At 39.9% G+C, this 23,383-nt stretch overlaps 1 protein-coding gene across 3 annotated transcripts in view; it reads right to left on the reverse strand.

Moving 5' to 3' along the window:
• The window catches only part of adamts6 (ADAM metallopeptidase with thrombospondin type 1 motif, 6), a 77,987-nt gene that overhangs the window by 46,400 nt on the left and 8,204 nt on the right, over positions 1–23,383 (reverse strand). For all 3 annotated transcript variants that reach the window (XM_085280271.1, XM_085280272.1, XM_085280273.1), the window contains 5 exons: positions 20,960–21,003; positions 16,297–16,402; positions 14,583–14,729; positions 7,511–7,652; positions 1,438–1,545 (listed from right to left, as the gene is read on the reverse strand). In XM_085280271.1, the coding sequence (XP_085136397.1) occupies positions 1,438–1,545; positions 7,511–7,652; positions 14,583–14,729; positions 16,297–16,402; positions 20,960–21,003 (547 nt within the window). The remainder of the gene's footprint in view (positions 1–1,437; positions 1,546–7,510; positions 7,653–14,582; positions 14,730–16,296; positions 16,403–20,959; positions 21,004–23,383) is intronic.

The following is a 23,383-nucleotide window of genomic DNA, read 5'->3' on the forward strand; positions in this document are numbered from 1 at the left end:
ACTCATAAGTATTTTAACTGTCAATCTCTGGTGACAGGCAACTTGTCTCCAAAGAATTACAGTCAAAATTGGATTTCCCACAATCACTCTCAGACATAGTGGCAAAGGTTTGCAAGTAACTGCAATCTATTTTATAAACACAGTCAATGTTGTAACCAATCTGAATCAGTCTGTGCTGATGAGCGCAATTCATCTGCGATGTGGCTCTTTCTAATAGAGTCCTTGACTTGACTGGTTACCAGCTGGTTGTATTCTGGTTATATTCCAATATAAAAGGGACAGCTCAGATTGAGCAATATGGAGACAAAGTTGAGATCATTTGGACATGTGCAGAGGATGGATAGTGGATATACTGGACAAAAATGTGGAATATGGAGCTGCCAGGCACGAGGAAAAGAGGAAGACCTCAGAGGACACTCATGGATGTAGTGAAGTGAAGGAGGACATGCAGAAGTTTAGTATGCTAGAGGAGGATTCCAGAGATAGAAGCAGATTGTCCACTGTGGTGATCCCAAAAAAGGAGTATGTGAAAACCAAAAGAAGATAAGAGTCAAGTTGCCTAGTGCAGGCCATTTGTATTTAAATAACTATCCCACAGTAACTATCACTATTTCAGGAGGGATTTCTGAATTTCTGAACTTTCATGTCAATGAGCTTCTGGCTATACTGAAAATGCAAGTAGTTAATGTGAATTTCTCTTTAGTTTCAAATTTCTGTGCATGTAGATGGCAAAAGATTTGCAAGAGACCGTAACACATTTATGGCTTCCTTCACTCTTTCTGAAATGGAGGAATTTTAGACCACTCTTCTTTGCAGAATTGTTTTAATTCGGCTACACTGAAGGGTTTTCAAGCATAAATGACCTGCTAAAGGTTAAACCAAAGCATCTCAATTTAATTTGAGACCAGACTTTGGTTAGGCCATTGTAAAACCTGTAGTTCTCTTGTTCTGGATTCATCTTTGACCTACTAGATGAGGATTTTTGGAGTATTATGCTTTGTCCATTTGTGGATAATGCTTCTCATCATGGTTCACTGGACTCCCAAAGCCTTAGAAATGGCTTTGCAATCCATCCCAGAGTGATAGATGTTAATGATTTTCTCTCTTTATTCAGACAGGTTCAATTTAGGTGATTTCTTGATTCATTGGGTCTGGCAGTAATCACAACTAGGTGTGTCTAGTGAAACTGAGCTCAGATTTCCACAAAATGTGGTGAATCGCAGTTAATTAATGATTGAACAAGTTTGGGCAATTACTTTTTCACACAGGGTTGGAGGGGGTTTTTTTTTTATCTCTTTTTCTTTCCTGTTAATAAATGAGATCATTTAAAAATAGCATTTTTGTATTTATTTGAGTCATCATCTTCTAATATTAAAAATTGTGTATCTGGAAAAAAACTTTAACCTTTAAATGTCTGAGAAACACTAGATGACTTACCCCTTTTTCAATGTTGCCTGTCTGGCACAGGGTCCCCTCTGCAGCAGGAATACTGTTAGTTACACAACGGTTGCTTTTGCTAAGGCACCAGAGCTCTCTACACACTTCCTAGGAAAGAAGGCAAAAGCAAGTTGGTCAGAATAAATCAATTCAGCAAGCTGGGGGTGGATTTGTTAAATAAGGCTAAAAATGATTTATCAGTGGCCTTTTACTGGTTTTCCCTTTTAGTATTTTTTGTGCAGTCTGACAGCTGTGAGAACAACAAAAAAGAATGGCATGGAAATGTGTCTATAAATCCATACAATTCCAGATCAAATCAGAGGATCAGAGATGATGAGACCACATCAAGACTGCTATCTTCAAGAGCCCATATGCTTTGGATCATAGTGTATTTTGAGCAACATGCTAAGGGTCACTGCGTGTTTTTAATGCTCTCTTATGAGAAATGAAGAGTCAGCTAGATCAACACCATGACTAACGTTTGCTCATGTTCATCTCAGGACCACATGGGACCGTGACATCAGTTCAAGAAATCCAACTTTGGCTTCTTAGGGGAAATAAAGAGTGAGCAATAGGCCTCCCAAGTCTTAGATAAAGATGGCTTGTAGCCTAACAAATATCCTTAGTATTACTGATTTGTCTGCGTAAACATCATCACTCTTCAGTACAGAACGGAGAAACCATTTAGATTATTGAAAGAGAAGAAATACACTGTTAAGTTGCCCCCAAATAAATAACTGGATAAAGTGAGCACATGATGTGCTGCACAACCAAGACTGGATTTCCTGTTTAAGTAAACTGGGAAGTCTTAACTTCAAAGGTTTTTATAACACAACTGAGTAGAGCAGAAGAGCAAGCTCATGAAAAAGAATAACGAGCCAACACGTAGATTCTGAGCCCAAAGGTCAGTAAATATCCCACAGCTCTTCAGCTCCTTGAGCCTATCCAGATTCAATAATGCAGCTAACTGCCAGTCTCTGGTTGCACCGACTCCCCTATGCCAGCTGGTTTTAATATGCCACCCCTACTGCTCCAGTCACTATCTCAGCCATGGTAAAAGGTCACTGACCGGGCCTCAACAAACATGGATGCGGGGCTGATAGATTTATGTCAAACGAGAACAAGCGGTCAGAGACACTCAGTAAGAGCCCCACTAATATCAAAAGATTGTTTGTTTTTCATATGTTTCATAAATTTTATGACAACCCTTGGTTCAAGGATTTTTATAATCTATAAATTAAGCCTAACCCCCTGAAGGCATTGTGGTCCTTAACCCTGGGAGGCATATAGACATATATATATATATATATATATATATTGTGAACTGTTGAAGTACAGTGATTTTGTATATACAACTCCCTTCTTAGATTGTCTGAAGTGACTTCATCTTGTCCATGTTTCCAGATTTGTAAATAGGATAGAATTAAAGTGGTTGTATACAGTAATATAATGATATACCATTCAAACAATTCAAAACAAACATCAACCTCCAAAATAATCACAAGTTTTAATCTTACCTCTCCAAAACTGTGTGAGAAAAACCAGACAAGTTTAAGCATCATAAAGAATTTTTTTAAAATTAGGAATACCTAATAAGCTGTTTGTTCATATATACTGTATACATGATCCGCATGCAGTGTATGGAAGCAGTGCATTTTTCTGGCTGCTTCTTACTAAGTCAGTGTCACAACTTTTGTCAGTGATAGCTGCCCTGTGCTGTTCTTGTGTTTTGCTGCCGCTCTTCCCAGCTCTGACTCATATATGCACATGCAAAGAAAGATCCCAAAACTGAGGGAATTCCTGAAAATGGAAATATCAGTTTCTTTTGATATTGTTGAGCCTCTGTGAATCATGACACAAGAATTGCCTGAGGACAGATACGGAGTAATAGCATTTTCAAAGCTTTTTCCAAACATGGGACAAAAAAAGCAAACCAAAAACTTGAGGAAAATAGTAAAAGCTAGCATTTTACAGGCATGCTAGACTACCTGGAGACAGCAACATTTTGAGCATGGTCACATGCTAACAACAACAATGTACATACAATAGCTTAGCTTTGCGTAGCAAAAAAATCTTGAGATAACAAAAGACCTTGAAATTTGTCTCGTGGTACAAATATCAATGAATATCTGAGGTTTTTTTAAGATATTTCAAACTGGACCATGGTGGTTTCCCCAGACAACTATCAGTGCCATCCTTACAGCCGTGTAGCTAAAATGATTTAAAATAGTTTGGGACTGTTGGTTTTTGATATTGCTGGTCATAGAAAATGTTATGCCTTTTAAACCTAAGCAAGTTTGTTGAAGCAGGCGCCAGGTCACAAGAAGGAAGCCAAACATATCGCTTGGGTAAAATCCCAAATAGTATGTCGTGGAAACGTTTGGTACATTCTGGGTAAGAATTGGCTTAAGAAACCAGATTCTTCCATTTATTAAAGCTTTGATCTTTTTCTGTGGTTACATCCATCCTCTCACTGAGGGCATCGATTTCAAAGTATGAAATAAATCTGATCGTCAGACGAAAAACTCCAATCGAGCTCTGATAAATCAGCGCCGGAATTCCACCCTTTCATAAATGGGTGTCTTTCTTGGCAATCTAAAACCACAATTATGAGCTTAGGAGCCAAAATAACTGAGCGTTGATTTGGGCCTTGTTGTAATCTTCTGTCAGATATTTCTTTCAATGAAAAGAAATAACTCTGTGATCTCAACTAATCTGTCCTCTCTTCCATCATGTGCCCAATTTTCTATGTGATGCAGAGCAATATTACATTACTGTCCATTAGATATCAGAGGAATCTTTCAGCTGCTCATTTAAATGTGTGGTTGGTTCTTGTCTTTCACTGCCTGTGTCGCCTTGATATTAATAAAAGTATTGTCTTCCTCTTCACCCCCATCCATCCATCTTCATCCGCTTTATCCGAGGCCGGGTCGCGGGGGCAGCAGCCTAACCAAAGAGGCCCAGACCTCCCTCTCCCCAGCCACCTCCTCCAGCTTATCCGGGGGAATACCCCAGGCCAGCTGAGAGATATAATCTCTCCAGCGTGTCCTGGGTCTGCCCCAGGGCCTCCTCCCGGTGGGACATGCCTGGAACACCTCACCCAGGAGGCGCCCAGGGGGCATCCTTGTCAGATGCCCGAACCACCTCAGCTGGCTCCTTTCGATGTGGAGCAGCAGCGGCTCTACTCTGAGCCCCTCCTGGATGGCCGAACTTCTCACCCTATCTCTAAGGGAGAGGCCAGCCACCCTTCGGAGGAAGCTCATTTCTGCCGCTTGTATCCGCGATCTCGTTCTTTCGGTCACTACCCACAGCTCATGGCCATAGGTGAGGGTAGGGACGTAGATCGACCGGTAAATTGAGAGCTTCGCTTTTACACTCAGCTCCCTCTTCACCACGACGGACCAGTGCAGCGTCCGCATTACTGCAGCTGCAGCCCCAATCCGTCTGTCGATCTCCGGCTCCCTTCTCCCATCACTCGCGAACAAGACCCCGAGATACTTGAACTCCTCCACTTGGGGCAGGAACTCATCCCCGACCCGGAGTGGGCACTCCACCCTTTTCCGGCTGAGAACCATGGCCTCAGATTTGGAGGTGCTGATCCTCATTCCTGCTGCTTCACACTCGGCTGCGAACCGTTCCAGTGTGAGCAGGAGGCCATCACCCGATGAAGCCAACAGAACCACATCATCCGCAAAAATCAGAGATGAGATTCTGAGGCCACCAAAGCGAAAGCCCTCCGCCACTTGGCTGCGCCTAGAAATCCTGTCCATAACCTCTTCACCCCCTTTTAATCTAAATGAGGAAATAATGAAAAAACGAGTTTTTCTCTTACTTTTTTTTTTAACTTAACACTTAAGGTTAACCACACTCAAAGGCATGGTAAGACACAATATGGTTAGTAAACTGGGATGATGAAGTACATTTGTACATTTTCACACACTCATTTAACCCTCTGCAGGAGTTTCCTCAGGACCTTGGACTAAATCAGTCTGTTTTTACCACAGGGAGCAGGGTTTAAATGAAGTTCTGTGTTCCATTCTATTTATCTATTTTCCAGTTTCAGTGCCCAGGTTGGAAAGCTGTAAACCACAATCAGAGGCAGCAGTACTGAAAACCCACCCGTGCTAACTGTTGTTGCAGTTGTCTGTCATTTGCTTTACATAGCGCAATCTTTGCTGCAAACTCTTCTGCATTACAACCACCTAATGCACTGGAGTCCGGAGTATGTCAGTGGACTCATTTGGTCCAATGAAAATGACCAACCATCTCAAACAACTTTTTTATTTCCTTGTGAAAGTGTAATTTGGTTACTTGGTAGTTTCAGTGTCCAGATAAATTAGATAGTTATTAAAAATAAGAGAGTGTGTAGGGATATATTGCATGTTTTTTTATATTGCAGTTAAAAGAAATCAAAATGTCAAGAAAACCAATAAGTGCTAAAGAGATTGGCATTTCTGCATTTACTTTTCAGACAGCTCAGCCCTTTCCAGATGGGGATATAATATGGGGGCTATAAGGTCAGATAACAAATGTGCAGTACAATTCTACAGACCTGATGGAAAGTTATTGACATCACAGGTCCATTTTGACAAATCGCCAACATGGAAAGACATGTTACAGTAGATACTAGCACTTCCTGTTCGCACTGTAGCCACATAAAAGTTTTTAACAATGATAATTACACAACATTAAATTCTGAAGGACTTTTTTCTTAGTTATCTTTAATTACTTGTTCTACAAATTTTATAACTTTCTCGTTCTACAAAATCTTTAACTTTAAGTGATCCCTTAAGAGTCTAAAATCTGAAGATGCTCAGGTTTGCTATGACAGAGCAGTCATGTACTGTTAGTTACACAACATTTGCTTTTGCTAAGGCACATCCTAGGAAAGAAGGCAAAAGCAAGTTGGTCAGAATAAATTAATTCAGCAGGCTGAGGGTGGATTTGTTAAATAGAGGCAAAAATGATTTATCAGTTGCTCTTTGCTGCTTTTTCTTTGAGTGTTTTTCTTGGTGTTGTCTAACAGCTGTGAGAACAAGAGAAAAGAAGGCAAATGACATGAAAATGTGTCTATAAATCTACACAATTCCAGATCAAATCAGAGGATCAGAGCTGACGAGACAACAATGAGACTGCAAGCTTTAAGACCCCATATGCTTTGCATCATAGTGTGAAGATGCTCAGGTTTACTATGACAGAGCAATTTTAATGATTCCAATGATTATATTCATTCTTAATGGACACTGAAGATCACACCAATATATGCATAATATTTCTATGTACAATACTAAGCAAAACGTCTTGAGTCACCCATCTTTATTTCTTCTGTTTCTTTTTTCCTCTTTCTTTGTTTCCCTTCTTTATTTCTTCTATTTTCCTTCCAGGGAGCCGACTGGCTTGTAATATTTTTTAAAAAGGTCTTGAGCAATAATTCTTCAGTTGTCTTCCAGTGTCCTTTTTTTTCTTCATTTAGACATTGGTTGCTTTTTCACTCATTTTTTAATCATTCAAGCATAAACAGCCTCCTGATTCAAGGGATGAACAGTTGCTATGTCTACACATAACAGAAAACTTAGGAGAGAGATACAGCAGTCTGCTGCTGTGTTAAAACCCGATGGAGGCTCTGTCATGGTCTGGGTGTACATTTCAGGGAATTATGTTTATTATTTCTTGTCAACATTGTTAGAATTCTAAATACAGAAAAAGGTGGTTATAGCAAATATCGACTTTCTAGCTCATTAGAATTCTACAAACTGTGTTTTTACCTTATATTACATTTCTATGTACGTTTGCACATTTAATAAATTACTGTGCCTGTTTCTAATTACTGCAAATATTCAAGGGGTTGTTTATATCCTTATTCCACTTTGAAAGTAAAGTCTAGCAATGTTTGGGTATTGTACCTACTGTGATATATATTTCACTGTGAACTCTGCGTTCCAAAACTTGCGTTTGGGAACTAGAAAATTTTATTTTAACTGCCCTAGACATAATATAGGAGAGAGATCCCATTTTCTCAGTGTAAAGAGGAAGAATCAGGAGGAGAGTAGTCTGAAAGATGCTGGCTTCTTACCCCATACTTGCACTGGCGTGAAGAGGTTCCATACTGGAAGCGACACTGCTCATCTGCATCATACACCTGCCCCGGGGCCACTGTTGGGTACAGGAAGTCTCGTTTCAGAGGTTCATTGTCCAGACACGTCCCCCGACCTGAGCTGTCAAAAAAACAAACCTACAATAGGATTGTTTCTTACACAAAGAAACCTTTCTACACTTGCATAATAGCCGAGTTAGAGATGCCAAGACCAGAACAATTAGAGTCAATCCCCTCTGAGACCTTTGCTAGTTTTCTGTGACTCCTTTAATTTTAGTACCAAACTACTGTTATAGGACGCTTTGACAAAGATCTGAAAAGTCATGTAATTAATGCTGATATTAGACATCAACGCCTCTTCATCAAATGAAGTGTTGAAGCACAAGCAGACATTTTACCCAAGGCAATAGGGTGCAGGCTGTCAGCCTAGAATGGCCAGCCCTCCCTGATTATATGGCTACGTGCTCCACTATTGTGTGTATGACTCCTTAGACTGAGCCCACCGACTGCCAATTAAATGACAGTTGAGGAAAATAAAGAAAGAAATCTGGAGTTAGATTTGGATCTTATGTCCAGACCTAGGATTGTTTAGTCTGTTTTGTCAAATAAAAATATGTACAACATGTACACCACCAAAAGCAGACACACACACGTACACACACACTGCAATTTTGTATTCTAGGAGTTAAAACAATGAAAATACTTTTACCAGCACAGACACTTGCTGCCATGAGGTTATAAAAGATTTTTTTTTATGAAAGACTACATCCACTGGTCTTCCCTGAGTCAGAGGATTATCTCGAGGCAAAGTATTACCATGACTGTTTACTATAAGATAAGATAAGATAAGATAAGATAACCTTTATTAGTCCCACACGTGGGAAATTTGTTTTGTCACAGCAGGAAGTGGACAGTGCAAAAGTTATGAGGCAAAAATTAGAATACAATAAGAATAAATACAGTACACAACTGTACAGAATAGAATAAAATAAAATACTATATACAGTAGAATAAAATAAAATAAATATACAATAAGATAAAAATAGAATACAAATACAAATACTATATACAACTGAGTAAAAATACAACGATGACAGAAAGGATTATTGCACTTGGTATTATTGCATATGTATGGATGTGTGTGCTTGATCAGTTAAAGTCTTTATTATGGAGTCTGACAGCAGTGGGGAGGAAAGACCTGCGAAATCTCTCCGTCCCACACCGTGGGTGCCGCAGTCTCCCACATAAGAACTATGTGTTCCTTCCAGATGTGGCAGCTGTAGCATGCAATGGAATGCTTCTCATCCCTTTAAAGGCAAAGTGGGCTTGGTGACAACAACATTGTAAGTGCTACACATTATGACTGATCAAACTACAACTTGGGCCCAGAATGAAAATGAGGGGAAGAGTCAACAATAATATTAAGATAAATTAAATACCCGGATATGATTAGCACAACACAAAATTTGGTAATTTGGTTTTCAAGATTAAATCTCTCCAGTTATTTTTGTAGACAGCATTTTGACTGACGTATAAATTTATGTAAAAATCATCATAAAAATTCATTTAATTGACTTTCACATTGTAACTACCTGTCTAAACTCACAGACTCCTGGTGCTTGAACAAGAATGCATAAACAAAATATATTATATATAATCTTTGTTTACATACCAAATAGAACTTATTGTGTATGTTTTATTTTCAGCGCTGAAGACCAAGAAGAGCAAGTCATCCTTCTTTTCTCTAATCTTTTCTATCTTTTCTAATCTCTTCCGTTTCTTGCATTTTTAATGCTCTATTCTCTGTTACTGAAAGGAATAATGTTTTTTCTTTACTCTTGTCCCTCGGAGGACCCTCTCATCACAGGCAGAGGCAGAAAAGCCAGACTATGAGGCCCCCAGACACCCTGTGTACTAAGGGCAAGCCTCAGTATTTATTAGTTTGGAGAGAGACAAAATAGTCAAAGTTTAAACATAGAGACTATTATTTGACATCGTCGCAAAGGCTTCCTGTCCAGTGGATTTAGCCAAATTCATTATGCTGAGCGGAAACGTCTTCTAGCAAGCAGGAACTTCAGCTATCCCTGTACTCTGGGACTAGTCATTCACGAAGATATTAAGCCTGCTGAGTGCATCCAATAAGTTGTGAGGCAGCAGTATGTTTAAATCAGTATAACCTAACATGTATTAACAAAAGGTACACGTTTAATATGAAATTCATTGCAGTATGTGGTCTCGGAGAGTTTAATGAAGCCAAACTGCTTTCCTTTTAACATTTAGAACAAACTGGCACGCAAACTCTGGAGAATAAACTATGACTGAACTGTGAGCGCATTCATAAACCATTCGTAAAAAACCCAAACAAAGCACCACATATTGCTCGAGCAAGATGGTGAATCTAGGCCAATACCACAGCCAAAGTTGTTTACTTGGCAGGGAGATGCATGTGCAATATCCAAAATTCTGATTGAGGGGGAGAAAGGGAGGATAATTTGAGTTTACAGACAAAACACTTTTGTAAAAGCAAAAGGCAATAAAACTAAAACCTAAAACGCAGATCGATACAAATATGCATATAATATAAGTTAAGCAATAGTCTATTCTGCTCAAAGGTGAAGTAAAAAAAAGCTTTGTCTCTTTTGGGTACTTCTTTTTTTTTTTTTTTTTTTAAATAGTGATTCTCGGATACACGAGCCAGAAATCGTTAGGAACCCGGCAGCGCAGAGTAGAAGCAGCTCTTTGTGTCCCATTTGGAAGCTGGCATTTAATACTGTCATCTCTGTCACAAGTGCTGTTCACTACCCTCCTCTAACAGCTTTCAGCCGGAAACATCATCTGACAACCACAGCAGCTATTATCCGCTTTCTTGGAGGGCCTCGCTAACTAAACATGAATACACAAACAGAGGAACACACAGACACACCGCAGACTTGTAACCAATACTTCACCACAAGGTTGCAGTTATGAATTTGCTCTCATGGTCTTAATACTGAGAAATGAAGCTGAACTGCAGAGAAAAAAAAAGTGTGGTGTCTATGACTGCAAAGAAAAGCTGTTAGTACTGAAACATTTACGGCCCCTTTGGTTTCATTACAGGAACAGACTTAAAATGGACTTTTAATCTTCTCATGGACCTTAAATTGGAGGCTTTTTCTTATTTTCTGTCAAATGTACAGTACTATGCAAAAGTCTTGAGTCACATCTCCTTTCTTCATATTTTGCTAGTAAAATGGGGAATAGGTGAAGCAATTTATTGAAAACAATTGCAAACAAAAATGAAATATAATATTTAGGAAAAATCTAAAAGTTTATAAGTCTCTCTTGGGAGTTTGCCTGAGAGAGTGTGTTTTCTTATGAACATCTTCTGGACAGCCACCCTTCCATTAAAACCATTTCAGAAAACACTAGAGGGGTCAGATGCATCTCTTAGGTCCTGTGTCAAGTCTTTTACGTGTCAGTCAGTTACATGGACTAGACTGAAAATAAGTGAAAAAGCAGCCAGCTGGAGAATGATTGCTCAAGACAACTCACAAATGGAAGCAAAAGACAAAGAAATGACAAGTGACTCAAGACTCTTGCACAGTACTGAATACTGCAACAATAACAGATTTGCATCTGAAACATTGCTGAAATTTCAATCAACAAGGTCAGCATGTTTGTGCAATTAAGCAGCATCATAAAGACAGGATATATCCAATATGATTATCTCAAACATACAGCAATAAAGACATAAACATAAAAGACATAATTTTCTGCTTCTAAACTCTGAGGTTATTGCACTCGGCTCTGAAAATATTGGAAATATGGTATCTAACCAGATTCTTACTTTGGACGGCAATACCTTGCCATCCAGTAACACTGTGAGGAACCTTGGAGTCATTTTTGATCAGGATATGTCCTTCAATGTACATATTAAACAAATATGTAGGACTGCTTTCTTACATTTGTGCAATATCTCAAAATAAGAAATATCCTGTCACAGAGTGACGCTGAAAAACTAATTCATGCATTTATTACTTCTAGGCTTCTTCTAGGCTATATTTCTCCTATATTTGCTTCCCTTCAGTGGCTCCCTATTAAATCCAGAATTGAATTCAAAATCCTGCTCCTCACATACAAGGCCTTGAATAATCAGGCCCCATCTTATCTTAATGACCTTGTAGTACCATATCACCCCATTAGAGCACTTCGCTCTCACACTGCAGGCTTACTTGTTGTTCCTAGAGTATTTAAGTAGTAGAATGGGAATCAGAGCCTTCAGTTTTCAGGCCCCTCTTCTGTGCAATTAGGCTTAAAACTTTCCTTTTTGCTAAAGCATACAGTTCGGGCTGGATCAGGTGACCTTGAATTCTCCCTTAGTTAAGCTGCAGTAGTGTAGGCTGCTGGGAGATTCCCATGATGCATTGAGAATTTCTTCTTCAGTCACATTTCTCACTCACTATGTGTTAATAGACCTCACTGCATTGAATCATACTTGTCTGGCTCTTATCTGTCTCTCTTCCACAGCATGTCTTTTATCCTGTCTTCCTCCCCTCTCCACAACCGGTCGCAGCAGATGGCCGCCCCTCCCTGAGCCTGGTTCTGCCGGAGGTTTCTTCCTGTTAAAAGGGAGGTTTTCCCTTCCCACTGTCGCCAGTGCTTGCTCATAGGGGGTCATATGATTGTTGGTTTTACTCTGTATGTATTATTGTAGGATCTACCTTACAATGTAAAGCGCCTTGAGATGACTGTTGTTGTGATTTGGTGTTGTGTAAATAAAACTGAATTGAATTGAGTTGAAATATACAAACCTGTTTACAAACGGCAACCAATCAAAAGAAGTATAGCTTAAAGGGAATGTAACTACAAAAGCTTTTTTCAGAGAGTACATAAACTAAAGGGCAACACCCCGGGCTAATATGAGATAAATAAGGATTACTTAAACCTGAAAAGTATCTAAAGAATAAAAATAGGGAGTTGAAAATTAGCATAACAGGCCCATTTTTCAAAAATGATCTCTATTATCTAGGGTAAACTAAAAAAAAAAAAAAAAAACATACTAATGTTTTAATGTTTTTCTGTGTTGTTATCTCAAGTCAGATGAAGCATTTAAAAAAAATCAGCATAAAAATGAATTTGCACATAAACCAAACAATAAACCAGACAGCAGAAGCACCAGATACAAAGTTTCTTAGTGTTAGAACTCAAAGGTAAAAATATACCCTGACCTCTTGCTCGCTGTCTAAGGCAGGTGACATTGCAGAGATAATGTTACCAGCTATGGACAAGGTAGTTTACAAGGTATAGACTTACTTAGGTTCAGGGAGGGGCACAGAGGGGAAAAGACAAAAGAGGAAAGAGGAGAAACGAGACACCACAAACAGACAGGACAAAACAGACTATGGGGGACAGCAAACAAAGATTAGTGGCATTGGAAGTGAAAAGAAGTCATTGAAGAAGAAATGCTCAGGGTGTTGTGAGTTCCACTGCAGTTTTAGCCAACAGAGGTATAACTAAGGGATGATTTAGCGTCACCTGTTCTAAAGGTAGTAGCTTTTAAAAAATAAATAAATAATCTTAAATGTAGAGAAGGTGTACGTCTGCTGAATCCAAACTGGTAGCTGGTTCCACAAGACAGTGGCCTGATAGTCACCACCCATTCTACTTTTGGAAAAGCTTATAACTACAATTAAGCCAGCACTCTGAGAGGAAAGTGGTCTATTGAGATAACACAATACAATAAGGTGTTTATGATGGATCCTGATTTTCTACATCTTGTACATGAGGAGAAGGATTATAAATGAATAAAATGCTGCTGTATGAATCTAAATATCCATCAGAATAAACCCTGTCGACTAATTGTTTATGGGAGTATAAGATAAAACAACATAAACAGCAAAGCAACACATCAAATTAGATTAGAAATCATTCATAACCTTTGGCCCATTTTATACTTTCCTCCATTGTTGTCAGTTTCTTTCCTGTTTCCGTGGTGGTCTTGTGCTACTAGCTCTGCACGGTCAGCACTATTCCATTTTTGCAAACAAGCACTTTGAGTTTCGCAATTTTTTTGTGCAGCAATAAAGCTACACGAGAATCTTATCACTCCCACAAATGCTACAAAGTTAAGGGGTCCTTGACCTCATTCTATGATCATTAAAAAGGCATTAGCAGCTCCATGCTACAATAGCCGTTACTAGTATAACACAGCTGGATTTCTGACAGAAGTCTGCTGCCGGCTGAGTTGCTCTGTGCTGCTATAGGCTTAAATATGGAAAAAGAATTTGTGGAGCAAAAAAGATCATGACTGTAGTTATATTGCACTGATGTTAGACATTCAGAGTCTCTGCCATCTAATAAAAAGACAAAAGTGCCAGAAAAAAAAAAAATCAGGGATTCGCAAGCGTGAAGAGCAGTAGAATTTCAAGTAAGGCTTCAAATTGACACGCCTCCTCTAAATCATGCTGTGCAGAAATAGGTGTAGAAGTCTGTCATTGTAACGATTATCTGTTTGTTCTGTTACTCCAGATGTTTTGTCTAGCCTCTGGAAAAGAAACATTGGTGTGTCCTCTACTATGCCAGGCTGGCAAGACTCAAATATCACTGCCTCGTTTATTTATGTGCTCCAATTCTTTCTCCTTTTTTTGCCTCCTTTGGCCAATATATAAAACAGCAGAGCAGTGGTTTAAGGCAGCTGGCCTACACATCACCACCGAGAACCCACATGAGCTCTAACATCACCCGCCTTGTGGTGCAAGGATGCAGGGGTGGAAAGCACTCAGTTATCATACGCAGCCACAAGGAGGTCTGGCAAAAGTCTCAGTGATGAAGTGGATGTGAATAAGTAGGGGAAGGCCTCGTGTACAAAGCAGCCTAGCGGGTCCAGCCACATGGACCAGCCAGTGGCAGCGGGTTGTAAAGAGAGACAGCTGTGGAAGGAAAACAGGAATGCACCTTTTTCTCTATTGCACACACACACACACACACACACACACACACACACACACACACACACACACACACACACACACAGGCCCACAGGGAACAACCACCACCCATATCACCCACTTACTCGAGAAAGCTGGTGATGTAGTCTTTGCTGCAGGCAGACCAGGAGAAAGGGTTGGTGTTGGCTGTTATATGAGCAGCCATCAGTTTGGCTGTCTCGTGACCTTTGGTACCGCAAGAATTCCCAATCCCATCATGGTTCATCCCAAAACTAAAACAGAAAAAAATAAATAAGAAGAGGAATTAATGCAGCTGGGAGAAATGACCATCTGGTCTGAAAGTGGTAGTTAATTGCACAGTTTAGATGGGATCTCGCTGGACAGTTAAGGCTGCTGGATTCTGGATGTCAACCTCTGTGGCTGTAAAGATTGAGCTCATTGGCTCTAAAACAGCTGTGTGGAGGGGTCAAGGGTCAAACCCTGTCTGGGGCTCTGCAGGAAAGAAGTTCTAATCACCACTCGGATGCCTGTCTGTCAATCACTGCCTGCAGGTCTGAGCAAGCCAGGGAAGGAAAGTCAGCACAGACTGGAGCGAGGAGTCAAGACCCTTTAGATCATTACAATGAGCAGCTCCAAACTTTGAACACTGTTCTGAAAGCTACGAAATAGTTTTTTTTCCCACTGAATTCATGTTGGCTATCAATGGTTGCAACAATTCATTTTCAGAAAAACTTCATCTGTCATTTGAGAGAAAAGTTTCTCATTACAGCAGGATATCAAAGCTTAACTTTCCCTCACAGTCTAGTGGTGCGAATCAGGTCTAATGTATATAACAAATCCAACCACATTGCACAGACTGAACCTGTTTTTCTAAGGCTGGCGTTTATGACATTTTACCCTACTCGGGAAATAAATCAGGCCAGTCGAAACCCCGCTGTAGTGTGTTTTTTTATACATCCTCTAGAAGCAGAGACTATTTTTACAACTGCCCCACAACAGAAGCAGACATGAGACATAATAAAGGAAATCGCCATCTTGCCTAACTCTCGAGAGAGGAATACACAGACTAATACATCATCATTATTTTTGCTTTATATTCAGGAAGAAAGAGGCCGAGGTATGCGGACACTGACATTTGCATGAGGAAATATGTGCAGTTACAGTCTGCAAGGGGGGGAAAAAAGACTATATGCAAGTCCGGCAAAACCAGGCAGTAAATAATGTTTGTTTAAGAACAGGTCGTGAAAGTGATAAAAGGTTTGAAGACGACCTTAAGGAAAAAGAGGGCATTTGCCAACACCTAAAACTGCTATAAAAGGTGCTACATTTGTGGAAAGTTTCATTCCCAAAAATGTAAAAGGAAGAACTTCAAGTCCTGCTTAGAAATCTGCTGATATCAGCAGTGCCAATACTCATATTGAGGGATTTTATGCCACCAGAGAAGTTTAAGTTCTGAATTAAAAAAGGTCTTTTCAGTCATGACGTCATCAAAAGGATCCATGAATGAATATTGTCGGGGTGTAAGTTCATTGTGGATGTGCGTAAGGTGCCACGGCAAATTATGCTATAATCATGAAAAAGTATAAAGACAAAAAAGGAAAACTTTTACAAGCCATGATAAGGATTAACTAAGGGATAATAATTCTCAAGTCAAAGTAGACAGAGCTGCACCACTTTAAATTAATGAGACAAGTTCTGTTAAGTAATTTAAATGTGTGCCTTCAAAACCAAGCCATTTAAGGCCCTCTGACTTGGTCCCACCACCTCTGCAATACGCATCAGGGAGTAATGTCAAGTTTTATATTTTATATTAGGATCCTAAAAACTCTTAAAACTCACTTGTGGCCAATCTCGTGCGCAATGGTGAAAGCAGAACCGAGGCCGATGTCTTCATTGATGCTGCAGCTCCTCTCTGGCTCACACATTCCAGCCACTGAGGCCAGACCTAGACATACACACATAAACACACATGCCAGACAAACATACAAACACAAGGTTGAGGCAAAGCATTCTTAGGACTCGCTGTCATAAAACTGGGATTCCATACATAAGCTACTGTTTGCAGCAGTGCTGAGAGTCAGCTAGTCATGGCTATAGATTCACCAGGACAAGTCAAGCTTAGCATTTGCTCCTAAATGTTTGTTGTTTTTTACTTAAACGGGGATATTGCTGGAAAAGGTTTATACACTGGATTTCATGTAACTAGTATTCTGACAAAAAACTGACAGAAAATAGAGTTGTTTTTTCTCATTCCAAAAGCAAGACTTGGAGAAAGAGGCCGAGAGAAAAGAGGGAAAAGGGAGAGGAGAGGAGAGGGCGTTTCAAGTTAAAAACGCTCCACAATCCAGGTGTCGCAGGTTCTTTTTCCCCTAAAGCCTGACAGGTCAGATAGGGAGACTGCTGGCGATCCTTCACAGATTACATCTACAGGTGACTGGAGAGTGGATCATATGACACTGCAAAGCAGGTGTGTGTGCGCCTGTGTGCGTGCGTGTGAGAGAGAGAGAGAGAAGTACTTTCTATTTATTTCATGTTGGGTTGAGGAGTTTTTCCCAGGTTTTCATATATTTGAGAATAAATTTAAGGGGAATCCTGTCACTCTGGATAATCTCAGTCATTTCTGTTAAGTTTTACTTGACATTTTAAGTAAATTTGTAAAAAAAAAAAAAAAAAAAAAAAATGCAATTAAATGCTGTTCAACAATGGCAGGAGAGGGTGCAACAAGATGAAAAATTAAAAGTGCACCAGTTATAGAAATATGATATGCTTTAAGCTTCCTCATTAGTTTGAAACAGCTCAGGTATTTCCATTGCAATTTAGAGAAATTACTTTTTTTTTTTTACCATCACATCTTTTCTACTTATCATTACTGTCATTTAAAAAGGACACTTTTTAAATGACAGTAAAGCTAGTTGGATTCCGCTTTAGGATGATAAATGACAATAAAATACAGAAAAGCAAATACACATCACCCCATTCTGATGGAGAGCAGCATTACAGTTTGCATAGAGTAATAAATACACTATACTGACGCTCCACAGTGTGCAAGTTGTTGATATTTTACATTATTTTACAGCGTACCTACTGAAATGTAAAACAACACTTTCATATAGTAAAAGATATGACACTACTGTGCTGCATAATATAGATTTTAAAAACAAAGTCACTTGTTTGGTTGCCATTATAATGTTTAATGTACCTTCTGTAATCACCATAAAAATGGAAAATGTCTCTGTACCCTCACCAATGTACCCTGAAATCAGTTTCTTTAAATTTCCATTCTCTTTATTCACCACACGGTTATCCAAAAGCTCCTGTATTTAACACCCTGAAGATACACGCTGAATGGACATGACTCATCACTACCAAGGAAGAACGTCAAAGGCTGAAAAGTGAGGCTGGTGTGTAAGTGCCAAAAACTGCAGTTGTGTATTGGCAACTTGGGCCTGGCTCCAAAAGCAAGTCAGGCTCCACAGAGTCCCAAAAATGAAAATACCCAACTTTACAACACAAAGCACATTTTTTTATAGCCGAATACATAGCAGTTTTGGCCTTGTTGATAGTTCATATCTTAATAGCAACTTGGGGTTGCTATGAAGGGTGGTGAAGGGGTGTGCCATCCAGTCATCCACATAGATGGCAGGTGGAGCTGTACCCACTGGTGTCTTCTGAGTCTTACCTCTGCTAAATATTGTCCCTTCACTGGATCTTTCTGCCATGTTCGTGCTGTTGGTGCATTTTGGATCAAGTTATATGTCCAAGGAAGTTGTGCCTTAGCTTTGAGGAGTGACATTCTACTTTATTAGTCTGTTATGCAACATTAATTAACCAATACTGTGTTTGTCTGTGCCTTACAGTTTATAAATGTAGCTTGTAAGCATTAGCTGATAATTTAGCAGGCCACCCTTTCCTCTCAATAACAATGTGATGGCCAAAACACTAACAGTGAGGCTTCAAAAAACCCCAAATCAATGGGTGACATCACGGTGGCTGAGTCCATCTTTGATTTAGTCAGCAATCTTGGTCATCATGGTGGTCCACTGCTAGTTAAACCTTAACATTACACTTAGCCACACACAAGCTGGAAACCACATCACACGCCCACAATAATTAAAGTCTAAATGCAAAATAGCTAAAATAAACATCACAGCACTACATAATTAATGATTTGAGCCTAAGCATGTACATTCCCATGAGTCTTTGAACTTGCCACTGTGTAAATAACCCAAGCTACCACCACCTTGGGTTGCTACAATTTCAACTCACGTTGCTACTCTTTCTTTTTAATTTCTTTATTTTGACTATGTGCATTTAAGAGTTAAGTTGTGGACGTACTAAAGCAGCGGTATCCAACCTTTTTTGCGCCACGGCCTTTAAGGTGTCGCGGATAAATACAACAAAATAAAACTAGTACCCGTACCGAAAAAAAGAAGATTTATTCATAACACACGTGAAAAGAGCAAGGAAAGCCGAGTAAACGATAAAAACGATAACAAAATAACGCTGAAAACCGATAAAAACCCTGAAAACTATACATTTCACACCTGAGCCTCAACACTCACGGTCCGAGGCCCGGGGTTTGGGGACCGCTGTACTAAAGCATCACAGTGAGACTCAAGTCTGACTTAAATAAAAATTAGAAAATAGGGTATTAATATTTATATATTGATATGAATGAATATTTTTTCCTGAAAGGTATTAGCATTTAAAGTACCAAACTGTATTTACAAAAGACGGTACATTACTGTTTACTGTACTGTACATTCCCTGTATATTTTTTTAGCAGTTGATACAAAAACATCTTGCAATACAGTTGTGGGGATTTGTTTGGACTTTCATTCAAGAATTTTTCAAGTGCTTAACATGTGCATAAATCATGTAGATAGGAGCACAGTTACTGTCAACAGCTTTCAATTTTCTTTCTCTTGCGAATAAGCAGTTACCTCTGAATTTAGACAAATCAAACCAAAACTAAATGTCTGAATGGCTTCATGCAACGAACGTGAGCAAGAAAATATGTTTATTTTTATTCAGCTCGCATGCACCAGAGCGGTTTTCCAACTTGCAGAAGAAACTTTTGCAAAATGTTCTAATGATAAACTTTGCACACCTCTTTTTACACTGTTCATTAGCTACATAACATGTCGTTTGGCAACCAATGCAGCTTCACATCTTCCTGTAGCGCATGCATGGACTCCTCGCTTGCCTGCTAAAAGTGGCATGGCCTTTGTGTCCTCTTTACTAAGAGGCTAAACAAGAATAGACTCGCAAATCAGGAGGCCACTGAAACCATTACTGCAGGAAAAGAGGGAGCCTGAAGGTGAAGAGAAAAGGAGGAGAGGGAGGGAAAAGAAGAAAGGTGTGTGTGTGTGTGTGTGTGTGTGTGTGTGTGTGTGTGTGTGTGTGTGTGTGTGTGTGTGTTCGGGTGGGGGGCAAACATGGAGTGTAAGCTGTTTTCTTAACTCCAGGGTGGACTGTGCATTATCTCCACGCCCATGATTACTCTGCGACCCTAAATGCCAGCAGTCTGACCCGAGAGCATGATCCCTGGGAGGAAAAGGAGGAGGAGCAGAGAGGGAGGTGGGGGTGAGACAACAAGGAAGCCAAGCAGATGCCAGGGCAATTAAAAAGACCAGGGAATGTGACGAATGCGGTCAATCTGTCAAACCACCCCTGAAGTCACGATATTACCTCCAAGATATACTGTGGTGCCTGCAGGCTCCAAAAAAGATAAGATGGGGAAAAAAAGAGCTGGGTGGGTAGGAAGGTTTGAGGTGGAACTGAACAACTTGAGACAGAATTTTTTTTTTTTTTTTTGGGGGGGGGGGGGGGGGGGGGGTGATCTGCCACCACTTGCTGTCCTTTTTCCACCCCCAGTAACACCAGAGCGTGCATATCACCCACTCCATCTCCCTCCTGCATACTCTAACACCCCCTATAATTGTCCTTTTCCATTTTCCTTTCAACCCCTCCTCTTCTTCTTCTCCATCTCCCCCATCTGCCACTAATCTCGTCTCTTCTTCATCCCACATTTCTCCTCCCCCCTTTTAAGTCTTTGCCCTCCTTAACTTTCCTGCACTTCCTTTCTCCCTTTCAACCCCCAGTGGAAGTGTAAACACTTTAGACAAACTGAGGTTGGAGGCAGAGGACAGAGACAGAGGAGATTTATAAACTAGAGGTGACCACAGCTGTCCAGGTTCAGGGCTCCTGGCCTCAACAAACAGAGGAGAAGCCACTGAGGAGCTATAATAACACAATGGAAAATATCCTTCTTATTATGTCTCACCGGATTTGTCGGATTTGTGTTCTTCTACACAAGATTGCGAAGGCTGCTAAATAAGGTTTTCTTGAGGACACGTTGAATGGGAAAATAAAAACCTCTCCAAAGAGCAGGAAAGGATAAACTCCAAAACTAGACATTTAATGTAGTCAGCATCACATAAGATTACAAAGGAAACCTAATTTAACATATATGAAATTTATATCAGCCTTTTTCACTCACCTAAGGTACCACAAGGTTTGTTCTTGTAGGTGCAGATGTCATACCTAAGAACAGGCAAAAAGAAGAAGAAGAAGGTCAGAATACTCAAACTGTTTATGTTTAATCACAGTCTGGTCAGGTATAATGTCACCTTTAAATCTTTCCCTTGTAAAGACAACCTCCCCTGTACCCTAATGGCTAGTTTTGACCCTCAGTATATGTTTGTTGACTATTAGAATAGCTTCTGGGTTTTTCCGAACATAGCTGCATAAGCAGAGACCCTCACTAACTTCTGTTATACACCCAGTCATTTTGTTTTATAAGCAGCCCTAAATATGACTGAAACTGCTCAGTCCAGAAAAGATCTTCAAGTGTTACTCCTAACAATATCATATACTAGCTTGGGTTGTCAAGTCAATGGATATCCACTGATTGCACTAAATTTTTTTCCCATTCAGCAAGTGATTTCAAGTGGTCACGAGAACCTGGTCGTCAATAGGTTAAGCGCACAACACGCTCAATGGGCGATCGTGGCTCAAAAGTTGGGTGTTCGTCTTGTAATTGGAAGGTTGCCGGTTCAAGCCCCGGCTCGGAGAGTCTCGGTCGTTGTGTCCTTGGGCAAGACACTTCACCTACCGCCTACTGGTGATGGCCAGAGGGGCCGATGGCGCGATATGGCAGCCTCGCCTCTGTCAGTCTGCCCCAGGGCAGCTGTGGCTACAACTGTAGCGTGCCTTCACCTGTGTGTGTGTGTGTGTGTGTGTGTGTGCGCGCGCGTGTGTATATATATATATTCCATTATTATTAACCTCTGGCTGACCACTTTTAATTGTAAAAACTATAGGACAGGTTACCTGGTAGGAGGTAACCTGTATCTAAACAACAGTGGCCTGACTCAGACTGATTGCAATCACTCGCAGACAGATTGCTAAATGTTTGCAAATAACTGTTGTCTAATATTTAGGCGCAGAAATATTGCTAATATGTTTCAAGAAATCTGGGTCAATCTGTCCTGATGAACGCCACTCGTTCCTGTCAGTCTATTGGTAAAGGTTATATTTTAGTTACATGCCGTGGGCTCTTTCACAGTTAATACAATAGAGCAAAAAAAAAAAAAAAAAGGAGGTCAGAACACTCAGACCCACAGTGCCCAAGGAAATTTTTACAGGATTGCATTCAAATTAATGAGACAATCATACCAAAAGCTTTTAATCTCTCTCTCTCTCTCTCTCTCTCTCTCTCTCTCTCTCTCTGTTCTCTTTTAAGTGACCCTACTTGTGACTTTTCTAATCCATTTTTGATTTATTCCCCCAATTTTTCAAAGGTTTTGACACCACCCATTTCAAAACAAAGGCTGGACAATGACATCCTTGTTTTATGCTAACAAGAACTTTCAATCATTCATTCACACTGATCCATGTTACCAAAGATCTGCAGGAAAAGTGTTTGTGGCTAATTTCATCACAGCTATAGAAGTGGTGTATTTTTATAAACCAAATTCATTTAAACAAGCCCATCCATCCATCGATTCATCCATTCTCTATATTATAATATAGAGAATGGATGAATCAATGGATGGATGGATATAATATTCTAATCCCCAAGAAAAACAATGTGAATATCGTATTTATTACTTGGATTTTGCTGTGAACAAACTGTGACAGATGATAGATTTGTAGACCAATGTTTGTTTGCAATGACCATCAGGTATAACAACCTAATGGGCCTTTTATATGTCAGAGCATTGGGTCTGTCAGCTTCCTTAGAGCTCATCTGTAACCAAGTATCTAAGTTAATTCATGCCCTCAAACTGAAATGTTTTAAAAAAAATAGTTTGTGAGTTAAAAGCCCTTTCCATGATTTTTTTGGTTCATGAAAACAATAACATTTCTCAGCTTCCTGCTAAAAAGGGAAGGCCAAAAAGGCAAACTCCATGACCACTGCAGGCAGGCTCTATTAAGCAGCCTTTGCTGTTTGTGCAAAGTGAAGCTAAAACCAATAATAAAGCCAACAGCCAAAGAAGCTGGAGGATATCAACTGGCAGACAACACGCTAGCACTAATGATAAAAAGGCTGTTTTATGCAAACTAGAGAATCAAAAACTTTGCCTTTGGCAATGTCAATCACAGAACCCCATCCTGCTTCTAGATAGAAGCAGCTGGAGGAGTATACACATCAGTTGCCAGGTTAAGTAGCCAAAACAGTTCTGGCAACAATAAAGTCTATTCCAGGTAATGACAGAGTTTTATTATTTTATGACATAAATTGCGGGATGACAGGTACATTACGTCCGTAACAGCACATTTTACTTTCAAAACGATGGCATTTATTCCCGTGAGCTATTACAGGTAAAGTGTGCACACAAGACCTGGACTTTTGGATTTTCCAGTGCTGTAGCTGTCGGCATTTGCTGAAGGCACACCACAGAAAATAACCTGTATTTGC

The sequence above is a fragment of the Mchenga conophoros genome, linkage group LG7 (assembly GCF_057382185.1).
Source record: "Mchenga conophoros isolate Kocher_MC1m ecotype Shallow Benthic linkage group LG7, M_conophoros_male_GT1.1, whole genome shotgun sequence".
NCBI lineage: Eukaryota > Metazoa > Chordata > Actinopteri > Cichliformes > Cichlidae > Mchenga > Mchenga conophoros.